Genomic DNA, 25,607 nt, shown 5'->3' with positions numbered 1-25,607 from the left:
CCAGGTTTTTAATCCTTTTCTCTCCCCCCCCCCCTTTTTTTTCAATTAGAGCATGACAAAACACTTATGACCAAGACATTTTTTTTTCTTTAATGTCTGGAACAAGAACTGATTTAAACAATTTTTGCTGAGCCTGTATGCCAAGTTTCTGAGCTTCAACACAATAGAAATTAAAGGCTTGACACCGCAGCTAAAACGTAGAGAAAAATATTCATTGTAGAAAAATATTGTTTGTGGTATGGATTGTTAGCGAACAAAGCAGAATAGATATTTTAACCATATTTTTAAGTGCACTTCTAGTTTATTAGTTTTCTGAGCACTTCCCTGTTTTGTGTCTGCAAAGCATCCTTTCTTGAAAATATTGCAATATGCACCACTTGCTGTTTATGTTGAGCACAAAAATGCAAATCATGGATGGTATTTTAATACAAGAGGATTTCTACAAACCCTTCAGTAGTTGTGTGTGTAATCTTTTGCAGAAATGAGAAGGTCCCATTTTATATAATTTGAAGGGTTCTGACGACAGAAAATGTGTATATTTTTAAATGCTGTTGATCAAAACTGCATTGTCTTAGATTATATGATGATGCATCTGCATTCAAATAATATCGAGTTGATAGCGGCTAACTTATCAAAAGAAACTTACTAACAAGAAATTATGAGAGAAACTTAATACAAGGAAACAAAGTCCTTGATTTATAACTGATAGTAATATATTCTTAAGATAGTCTGTCCTCTTATAACCCTGTAAATCATTCCCAAAGAGCCCTAGAGGGTCAAAGTTTGTTTTATGTTTGTTGGCCTGTATTTTTGCTCTTCTTGGGTCCAAGGTTGCTGTCAGCCCCTAATTGATCAAGAGAGGGCCAGTGTTTCTCCACTCTAAGCTTTGAAGTTCCTATTAGTGTTTTTTAAAAAAAAGGATCAAGCCTTCAGACTTTCATGTTTGTTTTACTGTGCTAGCTATTGGCTGTGTGTGCGGAAGAACTTTTTTTTTATCGAATATTTTCCCCACAGGTAGAATTACCCAGTGGAACTGGAGTTATATATTCTAGAAGGTTGAAGGAGTCTAGATCATCTTCTGTAAGTAGTGTACTACTTAAATCAATTGCATCTCTAGTCCCACCATTTTCCATGTCTCAGTAATGAATATTTGTAAAAATATTGACTTTTCTCTTGGAGCTTTCCATAATGTATTTCTTAATTGAATTTTCACTTGAGGTATGTAATTCTTAGCATTTAAATTTTCTTTTTTTTTAAAATTATTTTTGGAAAATATCTTTGAATTTTAATGGAGAAGAAAAAGTATACATTCTCCATGTTGCTTGATTTGCAGACATGCTCTAAATTTCTTCTCTGCTGCTGTTTTTGTTTCTTACTTGACTAGAACACTATCACAGCAACCTTCTTCCCAGTGATTTAAACTTAATACCTAGTTCTACTTAGACAATGTGTACGTAGATCTGAAAGCACTTTACAAAGGAGGTCAGTATCATTATGACCATTTTACAATGGGAAAACTGAGGCACAGAGTGGTGAGGTGACTTGCCCAAGGTCACACATGGAAGGATTAGAACCTAGGCTTCCTGCATACCAGTCCCAGGCACTACCTACTGGGACACATTACTTCTCCTAGTCACCTCTGTAGTGATTTATCTAGTCACTCTTCATGACTCTAAAATAGCTTAGCCTGGAAACTCCGAATTTTATACTTGTTGGCCTAGGGGAGGATGGATTGTGCTTTTGGTCAGCTGTGGGCAATCAGTTACTAAAAGGAGTTTTCCTACATTAGGAATCTTGCAGGGCTGCTAAACGTATAGCTAGCTGTTCTGGAGTTCAGAAGCCTACACAAGTCAGATGTACCCTTCCCAAAATACTCATTAGTGATGTGCATCTTAAGACCATCTTAAGACCATCTTAAGAGTGTGGCAGCTCTGAGGGAGGTCTTAGGAAACTTCTATTCAATCGTGATCAAGTTTTTTCCGGTGCATATAGCATTTATATGCAATTTAGGAAACTTACACCTGCTGGTTGTGAGACTCCCAAAGCACATAAAAGGAATAAAGTTAAGGGGGTGGTTTTGATGGTTCCAGTGCTGTAGATGTCATTTCGTCTGCAGGAATGAGCAGAGGGCTGTTTCCAGTTCTACTATTACTTCTGCCCCAAATATGGAATATCCCTCCCACATAATTACACCTCCTGAGGTCTAGGGTGGGCAAGATTCAGTCTGGGGCTGCATGACCCGTTTTGTATACGTAAGTATTGTTAGTGTCTGATGCTTCGTGGTATTGCATGGGTTAAAAAGTGAACCCTATGCCACTGGAAAGTGAAATTATCCCACTTTCCATAAGGGCCGAGTACTCATTTCTAGCCCCAAAATGTTAGATTCAAATCTGTGACACTTTTTTTAAATTATTTTCAGAAAGCTAGTTTGTTTTTGGAACAGTTCTATCTTTATTAATTTTTCCCTCCTCCTGAGCCCTGTACAATTGGATTTATGGTAACTAAGGCACCACCAGTTTGAAGAATAATTAAAAAAAAAAAGAAGTGATGTATGTATATAATGTATGACTTATCACTGACATCTCGTGCATTATTACATCTTGTGCATGTTTTATAAGAAATGCCAAGGAGTGTTTGAAGCTTGATCAGCACCAGGGGCTAGGGCTGCATGGCTGGCCAGCGCCTGCCACCACACAGCCAGAACTGGGGGGCAGAGGCCGAATGAAGCTCTGCGGCCAGAGCTGGGGGTCAGCACCTGCTGCCTTGTGGCCAAACCCAGGAATTAGCACCCAAAGCCCCACGCTTGGAGCCCGCTGCCCTGTGGCTGGGGCTGGGGGTCGGTCCCTGTGGCCAGCACCTGCTACTGTATGGCTGGAGCCCTGGGAGCCAGCACCTGCTGCCATGCAGCTGGAACCAGGGGCTGGAGGCTGAAGCTCCACAGCTGGAGTCCAGGGCTGCATGGCTAGAGCCGACAGGAGGGAAGGGGCACGGGTCAACACCTGCTGCCCCACAGTTTGGCCCCGGGGCTGCAAGTTCAGGTTCCTGAAGTCCCAGGTTCCTGAAGTTCCTACTGGAGCCTGCCATCCAAACCCCCTCCCCCCAACGTGGGTCAAGAACTCCCCTCGCTCCTGCAGTGTTATGTCCCACCTTTCTCCAGAGGTGGTGCATCCAGGAGCAACAAGGAGGGAGTGGGAGGAGCCTATGTTTTGTCCCTCCCCATCACTGCCCAGGAGGCTGTAGTGGCTGCATGAAAAGCCCCTGGTGGCTACATAAAGCCACAGTGGCCGCATTTGAGAAATGGACTAGTTCATATTTTCTATTGTATGTTTTGTTTGTTCTCTGCTTTGTACAGAGCCGGCACTAGAAAATGGTATTGCTGAAGTCGCCAGATGGTGGATGGGGCTGGGTGATTGTCCTTGTTTCCTTCTTTACTCAGTTCTTCTGTTATGGGTCTCCATTAGCAGTTGGAGTCTTGTATCTAGAATGGCTGGATACTTTTGGAGAGGGGAAAGGAAAGACTGCTTGGATTGGATCCCTGGCAAGTGGAGTTGGATTACTTGCCAGTAAGTCTCAAAGCAATATATATTTGTAAATGACATGCTTTCTTCATATTTTAATAGCTGTTAAATCTATTTATGCTTTTAAAATGCACTAAATGATTAATTTAAGAATGGGAATCTAGAAAGAACTTCCATACTGTATTTTGCCTTAATCCAAGGTGGTTAATGGCATTCATGGCATAACTACATTTTTGCATTTTACTTTTTTAATGCACAACAAAGTACAATGTCAGTTTCACAAAGAGCAACTTGCCACTAAGAATGTTGTTGTCCTAAGGATAAACCCAAAATAACTTACTTTAACAAACTAAAAATAGCTGAGAGAAATTGCTTCTGTGAATCCTAATTTATACTGTGAACAAAAAATAAGAGCTTGGGGGGAGCACAGATCTTTCATTATTATTATTTTGCTGTTGTTTTGCTGAAAGGAGAACAAATAACCATTATCTTGATTTGTTGGATCACAAGGAGAGAGCAATTAAGGAACTAGTTAGTCATTTTTCTAGCTTGAGATGTGGAACTGACAGCTCCACTTTCTTTACTCAAGGAAAAACTCCCACTGAAGTTGGGAAAGGCATATATAAATGACTGAAGTAACTTCAGTAATGTGGAGCCTTTCTTCAATAAGGAGCTCATCATTCCAAGAGGAACAGCTGGATCTTGTGTGATAGAATATTTCCTGGGATGTCTGTAGGTGAAATAACAGTGCTGCTGTATGACTTTAATACTGAATACCCCTTATAGAGCTGTGTAACATTTGCTAGTTTTCACTATCCAAAGATTCATACATAGAAACTGAAATTTTTGCACACTATATCCAAGGCAAATCTTCATTATTTCCATCAGCAGATTCCACTTCATGAAAACCGTCATATCTGTCCATGACAGCAAAACTCTGAGCAAAGCCTCCTTTGCAAGAAAGAAGGAAGAAATAAGTTCTGTAACCAAGTGTGATTATTTGTAATAAGGGTCTTGTACTTTCAGGGCTAGATTCATAAGTGGGATGTAGGCATTGCAATGCTTGATGTTATGGCTAACTTGTATTAGGTTAGGTACCCTGCTCCTAACACCAAGTTAAGTGCCAAAGCACCCCATACAGTGCCTGGGAAGAGTTAGACCCTTAAAAAAGGGATGAATAGAAGCCAGCATGCTGAGTGGGGAGCTGCCTAAACTAGCTAGAAAGAGAGGCTGAGGAGAAGTGTGGCCTAAATCTGGGTCAGAGGGAGGTACTTCTCTCTACTTGGGATTCACAGCCATGAACCCTCTCCAGAAGTGAGGGACTGGCCTGGCTTATGTTCTTTGTGTAGAGAGGAGGAGTAAGTGGCAGTGGTACCAATCTCTTCTCTTCTTCTCTCTCCCCGCTCCAACCCAGAAGAGTGCCCTTATAACTGGGCTATACAATATTATGGGGAAGGTCTCACGCAACCTCTCCTGGTGTTGAAGCTGTTCCACTTTGTATAATAATTAAATATTCTTGGGGCCAGAGAGAGAGAGATGGTGAGTGACTCTATAGCTCAGTGACTAGGCACTCACCGAGGTGGGGGAAGACCTAGATTTGAATCTCTGTTCCACATCAGGCACATAGGTATTTGAACCCCAGTATCCCACCCCCTGAGTGAGTGCTCTAACCTTCTGGACTGCTGGGTAAAAGAGGGCTCCCCCACCTCCCCATCTTTCATGTTAAGTGTGCTCTGAACATGCCTACTGGATCCAGCCCTGCAGGCAAGCTAATCAGGGCAGGGGAGACCCCTAACTTGTGAATCCTGCTGTGGTTTAGGCATGAGTTAAGTGCTGAGTAACTCAGTGCTGTCTGGATTTAGGTGGCTCAGTAGCAAAAATTTAGGCTCCTATGGGACTTTACCAGTGGAAGCTTCAAGTGCTTCCAGGCTTAGGTGGCAGCTGATCAGTGGTTTTGTGAATGCCATTGGTGCTTAAATATTGGCCTTAGGTGTGTTCAGCACCTCCCTGGGAGCTGCTCAGTGTGTTGAAGGATTGAGGCCTAAATGAAACTTGTGTGAGGGGAGTAAATGAGAGAGATGTTCTTTCTACCTTTACCTCTGTGACCAAAGCTCCTTGACTCACTACCACCATCAGCCAAACCCTCCTCTGTGAGAAAAGCCCCAACTTCCTTTTACATCTGTCTAATCCTTCTCTCATTTCCTACCAGCTACTAAACCAGGGGTGGGCAAACTTTTTGACCCAAGGGCCACATCTGGGTATGGAAATTGTATGGTGGGCCATGAATGCTCACGAAATTGGGGGTTGGGGTGTGGGAGGGGTGAGGACTCCAACTGGAGGTGTGGGCTCTGGGATAGGGCCAGAAATGAGGAGTTCAGGGTGTGGGAGGAGGTTGGGATGCAGGCTCTGGGTGGGGATGAGGGGTTGGGGGTGCAGGAGCGTGGGAGGGGGATCAGGGTTGGGGCCCAGGAGGGGGCCAGGGGTGCAGGCTCCAGGTGCACTTACCTCAAGCAGCTCCCAGAAGCAGCAGCGTGTCCTCCCTCCTGCTCCTATGTGGAGGCACGGCCAGGTAGCTCTTCACGCTGCCCCGTCTGCAGGTGCCACCTCTGCAGCTCCCATTGGCCACAGTTCCCAGCCAATGGGGGCTGCGGAGGCAGTGCTTGGGGTGGAGCAGCATGTGGCGCCACCTGGCTGCCCCTATGTGTAGGAACTGGAGGTGGGACATGCTACTGCTTCCAGGAGCTGTGTGGAGCGGGGCAAGCCCCTGACCCCACTCCCTAACTGGAGCACCGGAGCAGGGAAAGCCCTGGAGCCTGCCCCACAACGGGAGCTCAAGGGCCAGATTAAAATGTCTGAAGAGCTGGATGCAGCCCCTGAGCCGTAGTTTGCCCACCTCTGTACTAAACCCTTTGACTCCCTCTGCCTTGGTACAAAACAAATCAGCAGTACTACATTTTACAGAGTCTCGAAATTTCTGTGACATCATAAAATAAATGGGAAAGAGATCTTGTAATGCACTTTACCATTGAATAATCTAGTACTCTTAACTTTTTTTTTAACAGAATTAAAACACCAAACCCCTGTTTATCAGTATTTTGAGTGTGTTTACTCTTTTCAGAGCAGGATGAGAACGCTGCCTGCTTAATGGCCCTTCTTATATTTTATACTTTGAACATATAGTAATAGCTTTACAAAGTGCAGTATTCACAAATATTTGATTGAAAACAAATTGTTTACGCCATTGTTCCAGAAATTGAAATCCCAGGGCCTTGGCATTTTCCACTGGTCATTCAGACTGCATATACATATTTTCAAAAAAAAGTCATAACTTATTTAAAAAAAGGATTAGAATGTGCCTGAAGTGTTAATGGCTTGCCAGGACAGAACTGGCTTACACTCATGTCTGTTGGGCATAACATTGGATGAGATGAGTACTTCAGTAGTCGGGGGAAAAAAGGTAGTTTCTTGTACCTTGTCAGGACCCGACAATGAACTCATCAATTTTGATTAGGTAAAATGTTAAATCATTGGAATCAGTGAGTCAACAGAACACTAGAGGGTCAAAATTTGTTCCTGGATTAAGCTGGCAAAAATGTGCATTCCTGCTATATATCTGAGGGCAAAATTTAGCCCTTGGGTTGAAATTCAAGCTTTCTGCATCAAGTCTGACTACACTGGCATTGTGCAGGGAACTAAACAGAGACCAGGAGAATGAAATTCACATCTATGCTTGTGAGTGTATGTGCATATGAGAGATGACTGTCATGGAACTGAAATACAATCGCAACTTCTCTGTGCCCCTGTCAAGGTTCCTTCCCCACTCTGAACTCTAGGGTACAGATGTGGGGACTTGCATGAAAACCTCCTAAGCTTATTTTTACCAGCTTAGGTTAAAACTTCCCCAAGGTACAAACTATTTTACCCTTTGCCCTTGGACTTCCACTGCCACCACCAAACTTTATCTGGGTTCCTGAGAAAACGTTGTTTGGAACGTCTTTCCTCCCAAAATCCTCCCAACCTTTACACCCCACTTCCTGGGGAAGGTTTGGTAAAAAATCCTCACCAATTTGCATCGGTGACCACAGACCCAAACCCTTGGATCTTAGAACAATGAAAAAGCATTCAGTTTTCTTACAAGAAGACTTTTAATAGAAGTAAAAAAGAATCACCTCTGTAAAATCAGGATGGTAAATACCTTACAGGGTAATTAGATTCAAAACATAGAGAGTCCCTCTAGGCAAAACCTTAAGTTACAAAAAAGACACCCAGACAGGAATATTCATTCTATTCAGCACAGCTATTTTCTCAGCCATTTTAAAGAAATCATAATCTAACGCATCTCTAGCTAGATTCCTTATTAAGTTCTAAGACTCCATTCCTGTTCTGTCCCTGGCAAAAGCATCACACAGACAGTCACAGTCCCTTTGTTTTTCTCCCTCCTCCCAGCTTTTGAAAGTATCTTCTCTCCTCATTGGTCATTTTGGTCAGGTGCCAGCGAGGTTACCTTTAGCTTCTTAACCCTTTACAGGTGAAATGATTTTTCCTCTGGCCAGGAGGGATTTTAAAGGTGATTACCCTTCCCTTTATATTTATGACAGCCCCCTACATGAGAGCTCAGTACCTCTCCTTTTTCCCCAGTGCAAGGATCATACATGGATTAAGCAGCACAGAAAATCTTTTATGGGCCCTGGGGTAAATGTCACCATTAATAAGGAGAAATATTTATTTCCTAATGTATTATCTTCATTAAATTGCAGTTCATTTAACAGTTGTGCTTACCACTAGTAAGCTTATAAAAAGTTATGGCACTTAAATTGTTTGTTCATTTAAACATTTGAATAATTTATAAATTATTCATTTGAGTAGTTGGTGTATTAACACATTAGGGTTACACTTTCTATCTGACCCATGGCAGGCTTATTTCTACAAATGGTTTTCAGAGCAACATCTTCAAGTACCACTTTCCCAGCACTTTTGCACTAAAATTTGCTTATTACTTATGTTAATGACAAATTTCTCATTTAATTACTACTTCCATGTGATTTTAACATACCACACTGCTTGGAGTCTTCCTCATTTATATAGAGAATGAGTACCAGGTTTATTATCATTTACACTGGTGTAAATCTGGTATAGCTCCATTGGATTATAGTACACCAATGTAACTGAGATAAGAATGTGTGTGTGTGTTTTTCAGACTGGCACAGGAAACAAGTATTTTTAAAGAGCAATGTCTATGTATTTTTTTCATAGTTTTCAGTGTTTTCAAAAAATCTAAATTTCAAACCTGCTGAGTATGGTGAGTTTTAACTCCTTCACCTCAGTACAGAGGATCTGCACAAGACCCTGCACATTTCATGAGACTCATGTAAAGAGCTGAACTGGGAATCAAGTAGCACTTTGGGCCTTGGGTAGCACCCTCTTTATTGAGGTGCATTTCACATTAGCCTAGTTTCCCACTTGTGCCATTTCAACTATAATCCTGGCAACATCATTAAGGCAATGTCTCATGTCAGTATTGTGAAAATAAGGGAGTCTTTCTTTTTGTGGCATCATTGCATAGCTTAGTCATAACCTCCCTTATCATGCTCATCTTAGAAACTGTGGACAAGCCAAGAAAAGGGTTTATAAAATCTTCTATATTTAAACATGACACTCAGACTTTACAATAAAGCTATTTGTTAATTCTGTGCATATTTATTTTTATAGCTGATCCAAAGAAGACTTAAATGCAGAAGGAAATCACTCTTGGTTTTTTAATTCAGTTGACTGACAGGGAGATTAATATATTAATCTCAGTAAGGGGTGGTGAAGTGGGTGGGGGCGGGGTGGGGGAATGTCATGTTTTGCCCAGTTCTAGCAATTTAGGGTATTGTGAATGTCTGTTTAAAAAGTGAAAATTTTAATTATGTTCCTGAACTCCTCCCCTCCTCTTTTAAAGAAAACACTTTTTAAAATTTAAATCACTTGGTATACAAACCAAAATTAAATCAGAACCATGCAATATTCTAAAAAACCTATCTCACTCCTCCCCCAAAACAAACGAACAAACAAACATCCCCACCCAATAGCCAAGCCTGTGCAATGTTGCATCGTAGCATTTTATAGATGACCTCACAGCATTCTGCAGTGCAAGAGACAACTAGAATACATCTTTTATTTTTATTTATTTATTTATATTTAAATGTGGAAGAGGAATAAGGAGACTATAAAGTTGCTTTAAAAACAAATAAAAATTAAATCAAGGTAAATTTATGTGTGGAATGCTCTTGGTGGTTTGAGGTATAAAGTACATAACTTTACCATTATGTTAGATTTCACATCATATTTTTTTACAACTTTTTTTTTGTAAAACACCTTTCAATGAGTACAGATTTAAGGCCAAATATTCCATGCATACAGCTCCAACTGTAGTCTGTGGAAGCTACAAATGGAGATCTGAGAACAGAACTTGGCTCAAAATTTTGTCATTTTAAGATTAACAGATTCTTTTCAAATAGGTTTTGAATGAAAAGTCTATTGGCCACAAGTAGGCTGCTTTCCAGTGTGTGAAAGGGATTCTGGGACCGATTGTGCTTCCCCAAGCGGAAGTATTTGGAAGTGTTCTTTCAAAGCTGTAGAGACCTGTTAGTTCCAGAGAAACATCTTAATATGCAAATGTCTCACTAAAAATAAAAATGGCTTAATTTTTGCATAAGTTGGCTAGATCCTATGCTGGCATTGCATCCTCATTAAACAGGTTCAAGCAGGTATTAATTACAATGGTGGGTCAGATTAATGAAGATAGTAATGAAAGAGAGGATTTTTTTTCCTATTTTTTCTCATATCATTTCTGCCAGGGTGGATTTGATTTAAATCATGATTAAATCAGTCGTCAGGAAGACTCAATTTAAGCATGGATTTCTACATAAAAGTGCATTCTTGTTGGTTGTTATAACCTTAATACATATTCTTCACAATTCCAAGATAGATGTAGATTTCATTTTTAGAAGGTACACACTATATATTTTTAAAGTGATTTATTTTGAAAACTTTTCAGATTAATTTTACAGCTATATCAGAAAATGAATGATTGTTTGGTTATTTCATTTACCAAAGATAATTGAAGCAGATATTTATGAAGTCATTGGGAGGTGAACTACCTCCAATTCAACAGGTTAATCATTAATATTTAGAGGATTTTCTTGCCATGCTGTTTTAGGAGGAGAACATCACCAGACAGATATTTAAATTGTTCTATTTAACTAAAACAACATTATGTATTCTGGATATTTTTCTTCAACAGCAAACATAATATTTTAACAAAACAAACATATGCATTTTTGGATTTAAACATTCAAGTTTTTTAAAACAGGTTTGTTTTTGTTAAAATTGTTTTTAAGTAAAATAGTTTAAATGAAATATTTAAAAAAAAAAAAAAATTCAATCGACTATGTCAGCCAGGTCAACATGAGAAACTTAAAATATTGGCTTCTGCAGCTAACACAGTAGTCTTCACCTTCATTTTCCTGTTTGTTCATAATCTGGAAAAGAAAAACAAGCTTTCCTGCTTTTTCAGGTCCCAAGTGATTTCTCAATTTTGGAATGAATTAGTCCAGAGGAAGAAAATATTCTTTCTACATCAGCAGGAGAAGCTACTGCTGTTTAAAAGTGAGCTTATCACTTCAACAGTCTCTGAATCCAAGTGCTTAAGTGTCTTCCCCCAGTTTACTGGTCTGACTTTCTTTAAAACATCACCAGCAAACATATTTCTTGAATGGTTCACCCTTAGCTGTGAAGTTTATTCTAGCTGGCATTATGGAAGGATGGTTGCTGGATATCCATGTCGTAGCCAGCCCTGCTTCTTCAGCAGTTAAGGTTTGACCCTGCTACCGAGTATTGAGAATATTTGCAAGAAAATGAGCTGGAGATAGTGCTTGTCTCATTCGGGTTTTTTTTAATGCTTGTAATTTAACTGTCATTGCATGTGTCTCCTTTTTAAGATCTCACTCAGTTCCTTCCAAATTTCAACAGCATCAGTAATAAAACAGCTATTTCCCTGCATTTTGTTCAAGACTACAGAAATAGGCTTCAGGGTACTTGGCATGTGTTCAACATGTCTCTTGTGCCTAATGCTGAGAACGTCAGCTGTGACAGTGCCATCTATTTTTTTTCACGATTTTGTTCACAAACTGTCATCAGATTAGGCCAGTTCTTGATATAGTGCTCAAAAGAGTCCACTAATGAGTTCCATCGCACATCTTTGTGGGAGAGTTAGCCTGGTTCCTCCCACTTTTTTCAGAGCAGCTGCTGCAAAGTGGTTGTTACGGAAGTATTTTGCAATTTCAAAAACAGTCTTTATTTCTGGAACACTGAAGTATTTGGCTAAGAGATACATCAAATGAGCACTGCAACTGTATATTGTTAGCTTGGGACTCTCTTCTAAATTTCTTCTCATCTTGGATAAATTTGCAGCACAGTCTGTGACCGAACTACGTACTAGACACTTGAATTTTTTTTCAGTTTGTTATAGCTTTTACTGCTGCTACTTGTAAGTATTCTGCTGTGTGTGCATTTCCTGATGTATCAATTGTTTCTGTAAGGAAGACATTCCCTTCTTCTGTTGTCACACAAGCACATACAACAGGATCATTGTGGACATTGCTCCACCCACCAAGACTCAGGTTAACAATTTTACACTCTAGACCAAGGGTGGCTACCCTGTGCCTCCGGAGCCACATGTGGCTCTTCAGACGTTAATATGCGGCTCCTTGTCTAGGCACCGACTCCGGGGCTGGAGCTACAGGCACCAACTTTCCAATGTGCCGGAGGGTGCTCACTGCTCAACCCCTGGCTCTGCTTCAGGCCCTGCCCCCACTCTCCTCTTCCCCAAGCCTGCTGTGCTCTTGCTCTTCCCCTTGCCCCTCGAGCCTCCTACATGCCATGAAACAGCTGAACAGCTGATCAGGAGGTGTAGGGAGGGAGGGGGAGGTGCTGATCGGCAGGGCTGCAGGTGGGTGGGAGGTGGTGGGGAGTTGCTGACATATTACTGTGGCTCTTTGGCAATGCACATTGGTAAACTCTGGCTCCTTCTCAGGCTCAGGTTGGCCACCCCTGCTCTAGACCTTTTGCACACTTCTCAATTTCTCTTTCATACGCTTTATCATATTATCATTTATCATACAAATTTGCAGAGGGACCATAGGATTGAGGTCTGTTATTTCTGACCTCTATATATTTATTTAAAAACATTTTTGCTGTTAACAAGCATGTTATCTCTGGAGACACAAATCCACAGTTTGAGAATTGTAAAACTAAGCATCTCTGATGGTATCTTCTAGACTGAGCACTGAGTCTCATTGGGTAGATAGAAAGATTAACCTAAGTAATCTATACAGAAGCCCCTGGAACCCCATAAGATTAGGTCCGTAATCCATGAACTATTAGAATTCATTTACAAAACTTTTCTTAAACATTACATGAATATAGTGTCTCATACTATAGAATTAGAATTTATAATCCCTATTCCATGATGAGACATTATAGCTCAAAGATATATCTTTATCTTTAGATAGGATTTTTCTTTATAAAATGCTTTTTGAGGAAAAAACCTATTTAAATTTAAAAAAATCAATTTGTTTTTAAATCATTGATTTTTATCCATGATGATTTCTGCTAAATCATCATAAACAAAACATAGCAAGTTGAGAAAGTGAAGAGAGGGAGATGTTAGTACTGATAGTCTTTGCAAGGCAGAAGCTTCAGTCGATGGGTCCCTAGACCATTATTCTTCTACACAGGCAGCAGGGCTTCACCCTGCCTTGCAGACTGTCTGCAGTCGTCAAAAGATCTAAGTGGTAGTATCTTGTGAAGGTAGAGTTTGATGGCCTCATGGCTGCATTGCAGATCTCTGATGTGGCTTTTTGCCTTATAGTTAATTATAGGTGATTTAAGGTCCTTAATTTGGATGGAAAGAAATAAAAAGTGAGGAACATTATCTGCCTCACACACAAATAAGAAATTTATAAATCTTTTGACATCAAGCTTATGCCAAAGATTGTCTTGCAGATGTTTAGCAAATGTGAGGAAATAATTACTTCTTAAGAGCCATGGAGAGATTATTTTACTGAAGGAATGAGTTTGTCTGAGATTTATCTTATCTTGGTGAAGGTCGCTGTGTGATTCTTCCATGGAGAGTACTGTTATCTCTGAAACTCTCTTGTCAAAGATAATGGCTACCAGAAATCATATTTTTATTAACAAAAAGTAGCTATCTTATGTACAAGGCTTTAAAAATAGGAAAGGAAGAAGCCAATAAAAAACAAATTTAAATCCAATTCCAGAAAGATGGATAATCTAGGAGATTGACCAGTTTAACTGCTCTCTGAAATGTGAGAATTTGGGGATGTGAAGTATAAAAAGATTCAGCATCTAAATTTAGAACACTCCTGAAAAATGGACCTTTAAGAAATAGGCTCCTAAACCTAGGGCCACAGTATCTTGCAGAAACTGTAGATTATTTGACATGTTTGTATCTTCAGGCTTCACTTTCTTTTCCTGTACTGGGAAGTTTTGTAAAAAGGATGTCTTGGAATTTGGAGAGTCCCTTCATAAAAAGAGGAGGAAGGAAAAGGAAGCACTGTTTATCTTGTTCACAGGATACTGACCAAGAAATAGAGAATGAAAAAGAGTGCAGATTCTTCTGCTCAATGGAATTGTTATCCCTGCTTAATGTTTTTAGTGTAGCAGAACTTCTTATGTAACACACAGACATCCTGTGTGTTTTGTTTTTTAAATCTTGAGGTTTTAAGAAACATATCAATTTTAATTTGCCAGTCTAGTAATTAATTTCAAGAATCAGCAACAACCTAACACTTCAAGCACTTGCCCTCACTAATTGCGCTGCAGAATTTTCATCCTCACAATATACTGATTGTTGCTGTTCCCCTTGACAAGCAGCAAGGTTAAACTTCTCACTAGCTTCCTTACCTCTTCTAAAATCAAAATAACCAACCTCCACAATCAAGCTTCTTTTTTCTTCCTCTAACTCCTTCTCCCTTACCCCTTGCCTGGATAGAGCCCTGATCTAACCACCTTGAAGAGTCCTAAAACTAACAACTTCTTTAGAAGCAAAAGCTCTGACCTGCTTTTCACTTGACCTATGGTTCTTTCCTGCTGCCATATCTGTTCTCCATCCCAGCCTCCATCACAAGCCTGCTTGTGCCTCTGCCAGTGCTGCTGCTAACCGTACCAAAAGCCTGGCTCACGTTCCCAGTTGCTTGTTCCCACCTGCACCAATTTCCAACTGCTGTTTACCTTCTTACCCTTGCCTTAATGCCCCTCTTCTGGGAATTCCTCATGTTTCCCCTTAACATAAGCATGACCAGCTTGACAAATGTCATCGAGTACAGTAGTAATCTACCAGACTGCCATTTTCTATATAGTACTTTTGGAGAATTACAGTTGGATATGGACCTGATCAAAATATCCTTTAACTATGAAGTTTGATCTTCTCAAATGGCCACTGGCTCTAAAACTTGCCAGTCTAAAAACCTGGTTCTGAAGACTTCCAAACTTAGGAATTTCAGATATGAGTTTGAATTTTGCAGCTCAAGGCCACTGCTAGTTACAAGTATTATTATTACTCGGTAAGCTTATGATCACACATGCAGGTTCTTTTTATTGCTTTTAATATGTTTTCTCTATAATGCTTTCACCTTAAAAATAAATGTGCTCACTTAGAAAGAGCCGTGTGGTAACTTACAACTGTGGACAATTAACCTTTTGTAGCCTCTGATGAGAAAGCAAAGCACAGTCTGGCTTGCTGGTGCACTCCGTTCAGCAGGGAGCTGTGTAGTCTGGATGAACCCTAGTCAGAGAGAGATGTGTGTCTCTACCCAAGAAAGGTGACAGCAGAGAAACCAGGAGCCTACAGTGGTTGCCCTTGCTGGGCCATAGAAGGGAAAGGCCAGTGCAATTTCCCTGAACTATGCCAGTCCCTGACTCTCATTTTAAAAAAAAAAAAAAAGACAAGAAAAAAAGCTCTGTGCTGTAGCCTCCTCTTATATGGGAAAGATGAGGGAGATGTGTGGGGAAAAGGAGGCTTATTTAGTGGGACTTAGAGGTGTATGGTGATGCCCCTAGGAATTATTTCAGATATTTGCATATGCCTCTGTTTTGCATTTTGCATTTCCCTGCCTGTAACAGACAGCAGCTTTCTCATGTATCTGACTTTTAACTCCCTCTACTTTAATGTTCTACTTACTATATTATTTTTGAAATTAATGAAAAAAGAGCTCCTTTATGCTTCATGATCCCTGTTCTAGACTAATTCAGCTACAACGCCCCACAGCTGTGGTCTGCACTAAATCCCTTATGTTATGCCGGTTTTAAAATAAACATCAGAAAAGCTGTTTACAACCATCTCTTATCAAAATAGTCTATTTGTAGTCAGCCTTTCATTTCCTGAAAGGTTTGCGGGAAAGGTAATATACAGTAGATGCTTTCTTAGTGGAAGCACCAGGTGGCACTGTTGCCATGAATGTAAGGAAAAATTAATAATCGAGAGACATGGTGAGATAATATCTTTTACTGGAACAACTTCTGTTGGTGAAAGAGACAAGCCCTTCAGGACCTGAAGAAGAGCTGTGTAGCTCGAAAGCTTGTCTCTAATATCCTGGGACCAACATAACTACAACAACACTGCAAAAAACAAAAAAAACCCAGCTTGATGTTTTTAAACGTTATTCTATGTTTTATGATTATAGCACCAGGCTTTTCTAAAATATCATTAAAGATGTAAAATAGAATGTTCCTATTTTCCCGGTATCATTCAGTACCGTTTGAGTGAAACTTGTCAAGAATGTATAATACAGGCAAGTGCAATGTGACATTGTAGACTTATGATGTATTGAAGACTATAATACCATTGGGATCTTGAACAATTTTAAAGAACTACACCAAATATATTACTGGAAAAAAACCTTTGAGTTTTTTTTACTGGAACTGATATTTAAAAGCTATTTTCTTATCTTCCCTCCCATTCCCTGTAGGTCCTGTCTGTAGTGCATGTGTGTCTTATTTTGGAGCAAGACCTGTGACAATCTTCAGTGGTTTTATGGTGGCTGGGGGCCTGATGATGAGCAGTTTTGCACCAAATATATATTTTCTGTTTTTTTCATATGGAATTATTGTTGGTAAGAAATTTCACTGTTGTTCATATTGAGACTAATGATTTAGAAACTAAATGTTGAATTTGTATAAAGGCTGTTATTTTCAGAATAACGACCAAATTCTGTAAATGCTTACTCGTGCAAGCAGTTCATACTTTAGGGCTATGTGTGGGCACAGAGGTCTGCTGCACATTTGCAGCTGCAGGATTGGGGCCTTACTTATCAAGGAATAGAGAACTGTTTATTTTAAGAATTAATGGATTATGTTACAATACTGCCAAATATAAGGAGCATGAGGGCTTTTGAGGACTCCTCAGAAGATTAGTCTCAAAACTAACGTGTAATTGCCTTTCCTTGATATTGCTGATTAGTAGTGGAAGAAGGCTCATATTGTGTATTAACCTACTTTCTTCAAGTTTTCTCCCATAACTGTGAAGTTGTAAATTTGTAAGAATAAAAGCTTACAAGGAATCATGTAGTAGAGGAATAGCTGTTTATTAATTTTAGTTAACAAACCAGAAATCATTAGGAAATAAGTGAATAGTTACCTTAAGTTTTCTTCATGTAACTGAATTGAAGTTACAGTGTTACATGAAATTGCAGTATTCCAACTAGCTAGCAACCAGCCACTCTGTTTTACTCTACATTGGACTATTTCAAACAAAGGAAGGAAGCATTCCTATTTGATAATGGTTGGATTAGTATTCTAATCTTAAACTACCTGGCACACAATTAGCCATTCCAGTAATTCGGAAAATCCGTCATTACAGCTGTTTGGATGGAAGCCAATGAAGCAGTAGTCATTGGTAGACTCTGTGATTCATATGGAAAACGGGAAGATTAATACTGACGTTTCACATTAAGGTTCCTTTTAGTGTAATAGTTTTGAAAAATGACTTTATCGTTTAAAAAATGGCAGGAGTAGCTTTAGACAGTCTGGCTATGTATGTTCAAAATTAAGGTAGTTGTGATATAGACTAAGAAAACATACAAAGAGCATTACTGGTCTCTGCAATTAGTTGGATCTGGAGGTACAGGCCAAACAAACTTATGCCATGTGATTAAAAAGTATTGCTTGTGCTTTGAAAATAAGTCTTTAAAATTCAGAAGTCTGGTGGTGGTTTGTTTTTTGTTTCTGTTTTTAAATCTGGATAGAAAGATACATTTTTATAAATATGAATTTATCTGATGTAAAGAAAAACAAACAAAGATAACTTGAGAGAAACAAGAATGTAGACCTAAGATTGTATTTATAGGTTGATCTTTCACATCCAATCTTTAATTATATTCATTAATGATACTGCTCTACATGTTTTAATTGAATGTTGTCAAGTATTAGCTAGTTTTTGAATTTTCTAAAAGGTAAACTATGTATAAAGTTTTATACAGGATACCTTATGCTTTGATAAACTTCCTATATTTGTTAGGGCTTGGCTGTGGCTTATTATATACAGCAACAGTAACCATCACCTGTCAGTATTTTGATAAACGCAGAGGCCTTGCACTTGGTTTGATTTCAACAGGTATGTTTTTAAAATATAATTTATAAACTAGAGATTTGTAGTATGTCCTATACTGCTTACTGCTGATATTAGTGACTAATGAAGAATCAGAAAGGATTAGTCAAAAATATCTTTAACAAAGCCAAAATGTGGTCAATAAGAACATCACAAAATCAAAAGATTTATATTCGTAATTGGTTTCAGAGTAGCAGCCGTGTTAGTCTATATTCGCAAAAAGAAAAGGAGTACTAGAGTACTACACGAAAGCTTATGCTCAAATAAATTGGTTAGTCTCTAAGGTGCCACTAGTACTCCTTTTATATTTATAATTGTTAGCAGTCTATATAGCCATGAATGGTAGTGCAAAATAACAGAAATGATGCTCTAGAATAAAATGTAACTCTTTTTTGTTTGTAATTAGAATTGCTGTTTGTCTAAGCTTATTAGGGGACAATTAGCAAAGCTGTAGTTTAAATGGAAATTTTCCTAGACATTGTTGGCTTTGACTTTTAAAGGGACGCTGAAAAGTTTGTTTGGGTTTTTTTGTTTTTGTTTTTCTAAAAAAGCTTGAAGTCAGCGGCACAAACCACGCTACTTAAATATGTGCATGGAAGGGATCTGCTGAGTGTGGATCTCTTGAGACAGTTTGGCTCAGTCTCCAGCACAGCGCTGTCCCATTCATCCTCTGGACACCTGGAATTGTCCGTGGTCCTTACAGAGAAGGGGTTGTAGACTGAATAGGCCAGCATGGGAGTGGGTAGAGCAGGGCGTAGTTGAGAGTGCGCATTGTTCCACCTCTGGCCCTGTGGGCTTTTTCTCTGAGCCCCCTTCTATAGCAGTTTTGACCAGATGTGGAGTCTTGCTGCATAGTGTCTAAATACTGTCCCACGCCAGTGTCTTACTGTGGCAGGACATGATCTGGTCCATACTATTTAATTTTGTCAAAGTTGTGGTTGTTTTTGGTGGTCATGTCATGTGTGGAAGACAGAATAATTCTGTGGATTTTTTTGTCTAAATTTTCCCCAATGTAGTAAAATAAAAAAATTGTTCATATTTGTCATAACTCTGTAGAATTTTTTTAAAAAAACAACCCCCAAAATTAGTAGACTTTCTCCACCATATTATAACAAATTTACATGACAAGTTCCCATTGATTTTATTCAGACAACCAGATTCAACACTGTATAAGTAGCTGGAACTCCATTGACAGTAGTGAAGCTGCATTCACTTAAACCAAGGGCTGAATTTGGCTTGACGATTTGGTATAAAATAGTTATTCTGATTACTTTGGTTAGGCTGTATAAAATGATTGCTTAGCAATTATTTGTGAATGCCTCTGAATATTCACGCTTGTGGAATGCACCACTGGTCACGCTGAGCTATAGAACACCTTTGGTTGCAGCCTCTTGTTCCTTCTGCAAAAACCACAGAGGAAAAATTCTGAGGAAGGTGGGCACCTGGTGTGCTTATCCTGAGTTCTTATTCATTATTTAAAAACACGGTATTTCAAGTTGACACCCTTTTAGTCATTCATTTCATACTTTATTCATACTGGTATTTTAACTCTTATTAATCCTTGTCGACATGATTACTCCAAATATGTTGTTTCCAGATATATTGAAGTGGCAAGGGTTTTCATTCATGACAAGCATATATTTAAAAAAAGAAAATTTAACTTCAAAAGGCACAACTCCCTGGATTTATACTGTGAAATCCCCAGCAAGCCAGACTGCCTAAACAGGCTTTGTCTCTGATGGCTGTGATCAGTGTATTGCCTACAATATAAGTTATCACACAGTTCCTTCTAAGCAAGCACATTTTCTTAAGTTAAAAGCATTACAGAGAAGACTTTAAAACAAGAAAAGAAACCTACATCAATGATAAAGTTTACCAGAGGTCACCCTCAACTCCAGTCTAGGGCTCTGGTAGGTTTTATTCCCTCAAAATCCATAACTGGGTTTTCTCCATGGTTACAGGTTCATATTTGTCTTAAATCCGTAACTATCACAATGGCTGTGCAGAGCAGCCATTTCTTTATAGAGCTCATGGCCTTCTGTAACAGGTAATCACAGACAAAGACTCTCTTCATGGTAATTTATTTGCATAAGGGGAATTGGGTAATTTTCATTAACCTCTTCCTAGAGATTCCCCATGAATCCACTTAACACTTATTTGTCCTAAAAGACCAAACTTGTCTGACACCTTTTCAGTATATACTGCCCAGATTTTGTATCTTACATACAATCCCAACCCATGTTAATACATACACTTAATATAATATGGCAATTTCCTTGAAAGACCATATCTGTCAGTTATATTTCACAGTATCTTTAATATTAAAGCTTGCTATTGGAGAGCTGAGGTAACCTCATGAAATAACTTACACTGATCTTATTTCCTTTTCTAGGTTCAAGTGTTGGACTTTTTATATATGCAGCATTACAAAGGGGACTCATTGAGCTATATGGACTAGATGGATGTTTGCTAATAGTTGGCGCATTATCGCTAAATATACTAGCATGTGGCAGTCTAATGAGACCTTTGGAGTTATCTGATTCCCCTTTGCCAGAAAAGTCATGCCTAGAAAAAGTTGCAGATCAATACTTGATTTACCATGAGAAAGAAAATGATGAAGAAAATACAAGCATCCTAGAAAAGGACTACAATGAAGAAAAATGTGTGAATATGTCCAGTCGTGAATGCAAACAGGATAGCATTTTAAATAAGAATGGATTAATATCGATACATGCAAAAGAGACAGACACTTATAAACAGAAAGTTGTAGAACAAACATACTTTTGCAAACAGCTTGCAAAGAAGAAGTGGCAACTGTATTTAAACTACTGGGAGGAAACCTTGTTTCTTTTTAAAAACAAAGTATTCTCATCACTTTTTATTGCCATCTTACTTTTTGACATTGGTGGATTTCCTCCTTCACTGCTTATGGAAGATGTAGCAAGAAGTTCAAACATTAGTGAAGAAGAATATGTTATGCCTCTTATCTCCATTCTAGGGATTATGACTGCAGTTGGTAAACTTGTTTTAGGAGTACTGGCAGATTTTAAATGGATTAATACTTTATACCTATATGTAATTACCTTAATAATGACTGGCATGGCATTGGTTGCAATTCCATTTGCGAAAAGTTACATTTTACTGGCAATACTTTCTGGAATTTTAGGTTTTCTCTCTGGGAATTGGTCAATTTTTCCATATGTAACCACAAAGACTGTGGGAATTGAGAAATTGGCACATGCATATGGGATATTAATGTTCTTTGCTGGACTTGGAAATAGCCTTGGACCACCAATTGTTGGTAAGATATTGGGTTAAGTGATGTCAAATTCTAATTGTTATAGATTTTTTTTCAGTACCAAATTAAATACATTTACACTGAAGTCAGTTCTAATTAGTTATGATGATAGTAGAATGATGAAATTAAAATATTTAGAAAGTTACAACACATTTCTCTGCAGCTGACTAGACTAATGTAAGGGAAATATAAAGATGTTGTGCTAAACAGTTTTTAGATTATATTTGTTTTGCATGTTTTATGGTTTAGTATATACTGTTTGTAATGTTACATTTTGTTGTGAATTCAAATATGATTCTCAGTACATTTCTGCTGTGTTCAGTAATTGCATATCATTGATCTCACTTATTTTTTCTTTTTCTTTCCAGGTTGGTTTTATGACTGGACACAGACATATGACATTGCATTCTGCTTTAGTGGACTTTGTGTTCTGCTGGGTGGACTTCTTCTGTTGGTGGCAGCTCTGCCATGCTGGGACAACTGTAATAATCAGAGTGCAAAGCCACCTCCAAATATTTACTCCTACACAGTTGCATCTAGTGTTTAAATGGCAGCTGGAAAACACTTCAATGCCTTTTTATAGCATGTACTATATAGCAAAATATTTTAGTAATTTTTCCACTTATGAAATACAAAAATCCTTTTACAAATAGAAAAAAATCCAATGATACTTGACATTTAGAATAAATTACGCCTTTTTTTTTAATGGAGAAGGATGGACTAATGTCTCCCTTCAAAGGTTTCCAATAGCTGTACAACAAGAGTCTTGGGGGGTGGGGGGGAAACAAACCTTATCACCTAGAATGCAATACGTTGGTGAGGTGCTTATATCATGGTAAGGTCAATGTTTCCTTTTTTAAGGTTCCCCGCTTTATTGTAAAGTGCTAATGAGAAAAAACTTCTATTGCATAACTGAAGTGAACATTATGGTAACATTTAACATTCTGCATACCACTGCAAACTAAGATGCTATGCTACAAATATTTTGCTGCGCGCTTTTTGAAATTTGTTTAAAAACTGTTGAACCAAAATCTTTCAAACCAAGGAATAAATATGATTGTTGAAACCATCTTTAAACTCTGACACAGTTATGCAAACTCCTCATCCTACATTGGATTGGAGCTGTGGGATCTCACCCCCAAGGACATGTTCCTAGGTACTTTCACTTATTCTTGTTCTATTAATTGAGTCCGGCTTTTCCAGGCCCTGTGCATTGGGATCAGTTTCACCACCTTTCTGCAACCCAAATTCCCACTGAAGTCGCTGCATGGTTTTAAAATTCCGTAAGTAAAAACACATGCATAATTAAAAAACATTATTTTTAAACTGTTACACAAAGATTGGTTGTGTGCTTTCTGTCATGGTTACCAAGTGAACTGCACTTTAGACCCCTGTTAGTCCTTAGGTGACAGGCCTCACTTCTTGCACCTCTCTGGGCAGAACCACATGTTCCAGCCACTCTGGAACTGGTCTTTAGGTGTCTGCTCCTATTTATCAACCATGTTAATGCAACAGGCTCAACTGCATTTGGCACTTGTAAGCCCTTTTTACTGTGGGGAGCTGTGACCACCAATTTGATTGGTTCAAAAAAAAAAGTCTTCAAAACAAAGCATTATTTATTTATTCACTGAAAGGTACAATGTAAAGCCTTATATGCCTAGGTCTTACTCATACTCTAATCTTCCCTTGCCAGCTTCTGCAAGTTCTCTTCAGCCCAGCTAACCTCCATCTCTGGCTGGGGAGGAAACACTGTCCTGCTCAAAACATGCTACCTCTCCGTCTGTCTGTGTGTTCCCTGGTTAGCCTGGTCAATGTTTTGCTGGCACTTTCCTGGGCAGTCTCTACCCACTCCCTTAAACCCCCACCCTTGTCTAGGCCCTGGGATCATCTAATGTTTTAGGTTGTCTTTGATTCTCTTTCCAGCCTTGGCAAAGGAGCTGTCTTACCAAGGTTGGGGCCAAAGAGTCCTCTCTTCACAGTTATAAACCTGCCTTGTGTGTGTTTTGGGAAGTTCTTTATCTAGGCTATTATGTTGCCTTTCCTGCTTGGTTGCTCAACCCTAGTGGTTCTCAAACTGTGGGTTGGGACCCAAAAGTGGGTCACAACCCTTTTTTAATGGGGTTGCCAGGGCTGGCGTTAGACTTGCTGGGGCCCGGGGCCAAAGCCTGAGCCCCATCACCTGGGGCCAAAGCTGAAGACCGAAGGCTTCGGTCCTGGGTGGTGGGGCTCAGATTGCAAGTCCCCTGCCTGGGGCTGATGCCCCTGGCTTTGGCCCCCCACCCAGGACAGTGGGTTCTCAGGCTTTGGTCCCCACTCCTGGGGTCATGAGAACCCCTGCTCTACCCATTCCTCTTCCCTCTTGATCTACACACAGATACATGCACCATGTTCATAAAAAAAATGCAGATATTTTCTTGTTCATCACACTTGTCCTTTAGCAATTTATAAAATAAAGGTGATTCCATATCCAAGTGGGAATGTGGAAACTGCAAGTGGAAGGAGGAGTACTTTCATACAGCAGGAAAACCCTCACTGTGTCAAACGAGTCTGATCTCTTATTCCTTTATTTTTGTTTTCGTTAGTGTTTGCTAACAGGATTGAGGTAGGGGAGGTCTGTTTTTTTGTACGTTGCAGATCACTGGCCATTTGTGGCTGTGTAAAGTGACTTTTTTCCCTGAGGTGTTAAACTATGTGTGTTGGAGAACTTTAGGTAAGTATTTAGTGTGTACACATTTGCCATTTAAAGAACCTAAGTTTCAAATGTGGGTGCCTAAAAGTATTATTCAAATTCTAGGTTGGGCAATCCATATGGCCACACATTCAGAATTATAGGGCAGAACTTCAGCAGGTGCAAACTGTCCTAGCTCCATTGAAGACCATTTACATCATCTGAGGGTCTGCCCTATCAATAAGGCTACATGTATGTCATGGAGGTCACAGAAGTCATGGATTCTGTGACATTGGGCCCCGCAGCAGCTCAGCCACCGTGGCAGCGGGGGATTCCTCACAGCTCCCAGCCGCCCCCATGCCCCTGCTCAGCTTCCAGTCCTGCAGGGTGGCAGGTGATTCCCTGGTGCTCCCCATCCCTTGCGGGCAGGGGGGATACCCCCCTCCCAGCCACTGGGTAGGGCAAGGGTCTGCAGCTCCCTGCCACTGTATGCTGTGGGACAGGGTGCTGGACCATCCTCCCTCCCCGTTTTGTCAGGGATGTTTTTAATAAAAGTCAGGGACAGATCACAGCTTCTGTGAATTTTTGTTCATTGTCCATGACTCTTTCTAAAAATATCCATTACAAAATCATAGCCTTACCTATGAATACATAATATATAGCCATAGAAGTATCATGTATTATCTTTAGCGAAGTGTATAACATCTTATCCAGGACACATACACCTTAAAGAGGAATACATTGCCTCATCTTAAATCTTTATTTCTTTTTTCTCCCGATACACCTACTTTTTGACTATTTGATAGCCTTGGCATCATGAATATGAAAATATAAGGACAATACTTGTCATTCTGTCATAAAAATTAAACACTGTAATGATAGAGCAATATCGTACATCTCCTCGTCAGAAATAGAATTTATTACTAGGCAATTTGTCCAAAGATGGCACTGGGGTCTACGTCCCTGATGTAACCTCACCTTGAAGAGAGGCGTAGGGCCAGATCCTGAGTTGGTGCAAAGTCTGTGCAGGGCCATTGACTTCAATGGAGTTACACTGATTTACACCAGCTAAGGTACCGCTGACCGTATGAATCTCACCTTTTTCAGTGAGTTTGATACATTGAGAGAGGAGAACTAGCAGCATTTATTATGGTTGCATCACTTTTCCTTTGGTTCTATATTTAGGGTAATCCCTGTTTTAAATACTCGCTTTCCACCTGACATTAACTCTGTGGTATGAGCCCCCAGATGTTGGGAGCTACTAGACAGGAAATTCAAATATTGGACGCTGGAGAGTGTGTGAACATTACCAGTGTGAAAAATGTATTTTTCTCTCTTCTGTATAGAGGTGATTGGAAAATTTTCATCAAAACAGTTTTCAGTCAAAAAGTTTTTAAAATTTTGTGTGTGTAAAATTGTATCTACTGCAACAATTTATGTTTAGGTCAAAAAAGC

The 25,607-nt window shown here is 39.4% G+C and overlaps 1 protein-coding gene across 11 annotated transcripts in view; it reads left to right on the top strand.

Annotated features, from left to right (window-relative positions):
* The window catches only part of SLC16A9 (solute carrier family 16 member 9), a 31,186-nt gene extending 8,633 nt beyond the window's left edge, over positions 1 to 22,553 (top strand). For 7 of the 11 annotated variants that reach the window (XM_073353386.1, XM_073353384.1, XM_073353382.1 and 4 more), the window contains 6 exons: positions 1,015 to 1,080; positions 3,353 to 3,563; positions 16,550 to 16,693; positions 18,097 to 18,192; positions 20,579 to 21,487; positions 21,853 to 22,553. In XM_073353386.1, coding sequence (XP_073209487.1) covers positions 3,368 to 3,563; positions 16,550 to 16,693; positions 18,097 to 18,192; positions 20,579 to 21,487; positions 21,853 to 22,031 — 1,524 coding nt within the window. In that variant the 5' untranslated portion in view covers positions 1,015 to 1,080; positions 3,353 to 3,367 and the 3' untranslated portion in view covers positions 22,032 to 22,553. Of the gene's footprint in view, positions 1 to 1,014; positions 1,081 to 2,116; positions 2,253 to 3,352; positions 3,564 to 16,549; positions 16,694 to 18,096; positions 18,193 to 20,578; positions 21,488 to 21,852 lie in introns of those variants that run through there. The other 4 variants (XM_073353389.1, XM_073353392.1, XM_073353390.1 and 1 more) reach the window with 4 other exon arrangements.
* The last annotated feature ends 3,054 nt before the right edge of the window (positions 22,554 to 25,607 follow it).

Source organism: Lepidochelys kempii, chromosome 7, assembly GCF_965140265.1.
Source record: "Lepidochelys kempii isolate rLepKem1 chromosome 7, rLepKem1.hap2, whole genome shotgun sequence".
NCBI lineage: Eukaryota > Metazoa > Chordata > Testudines > Cheloniidae > Lepidochelys > Lepidochelys kempii.
This window is presented reverse-complemented; position numbering and strand designations above follow the sequence as displayed.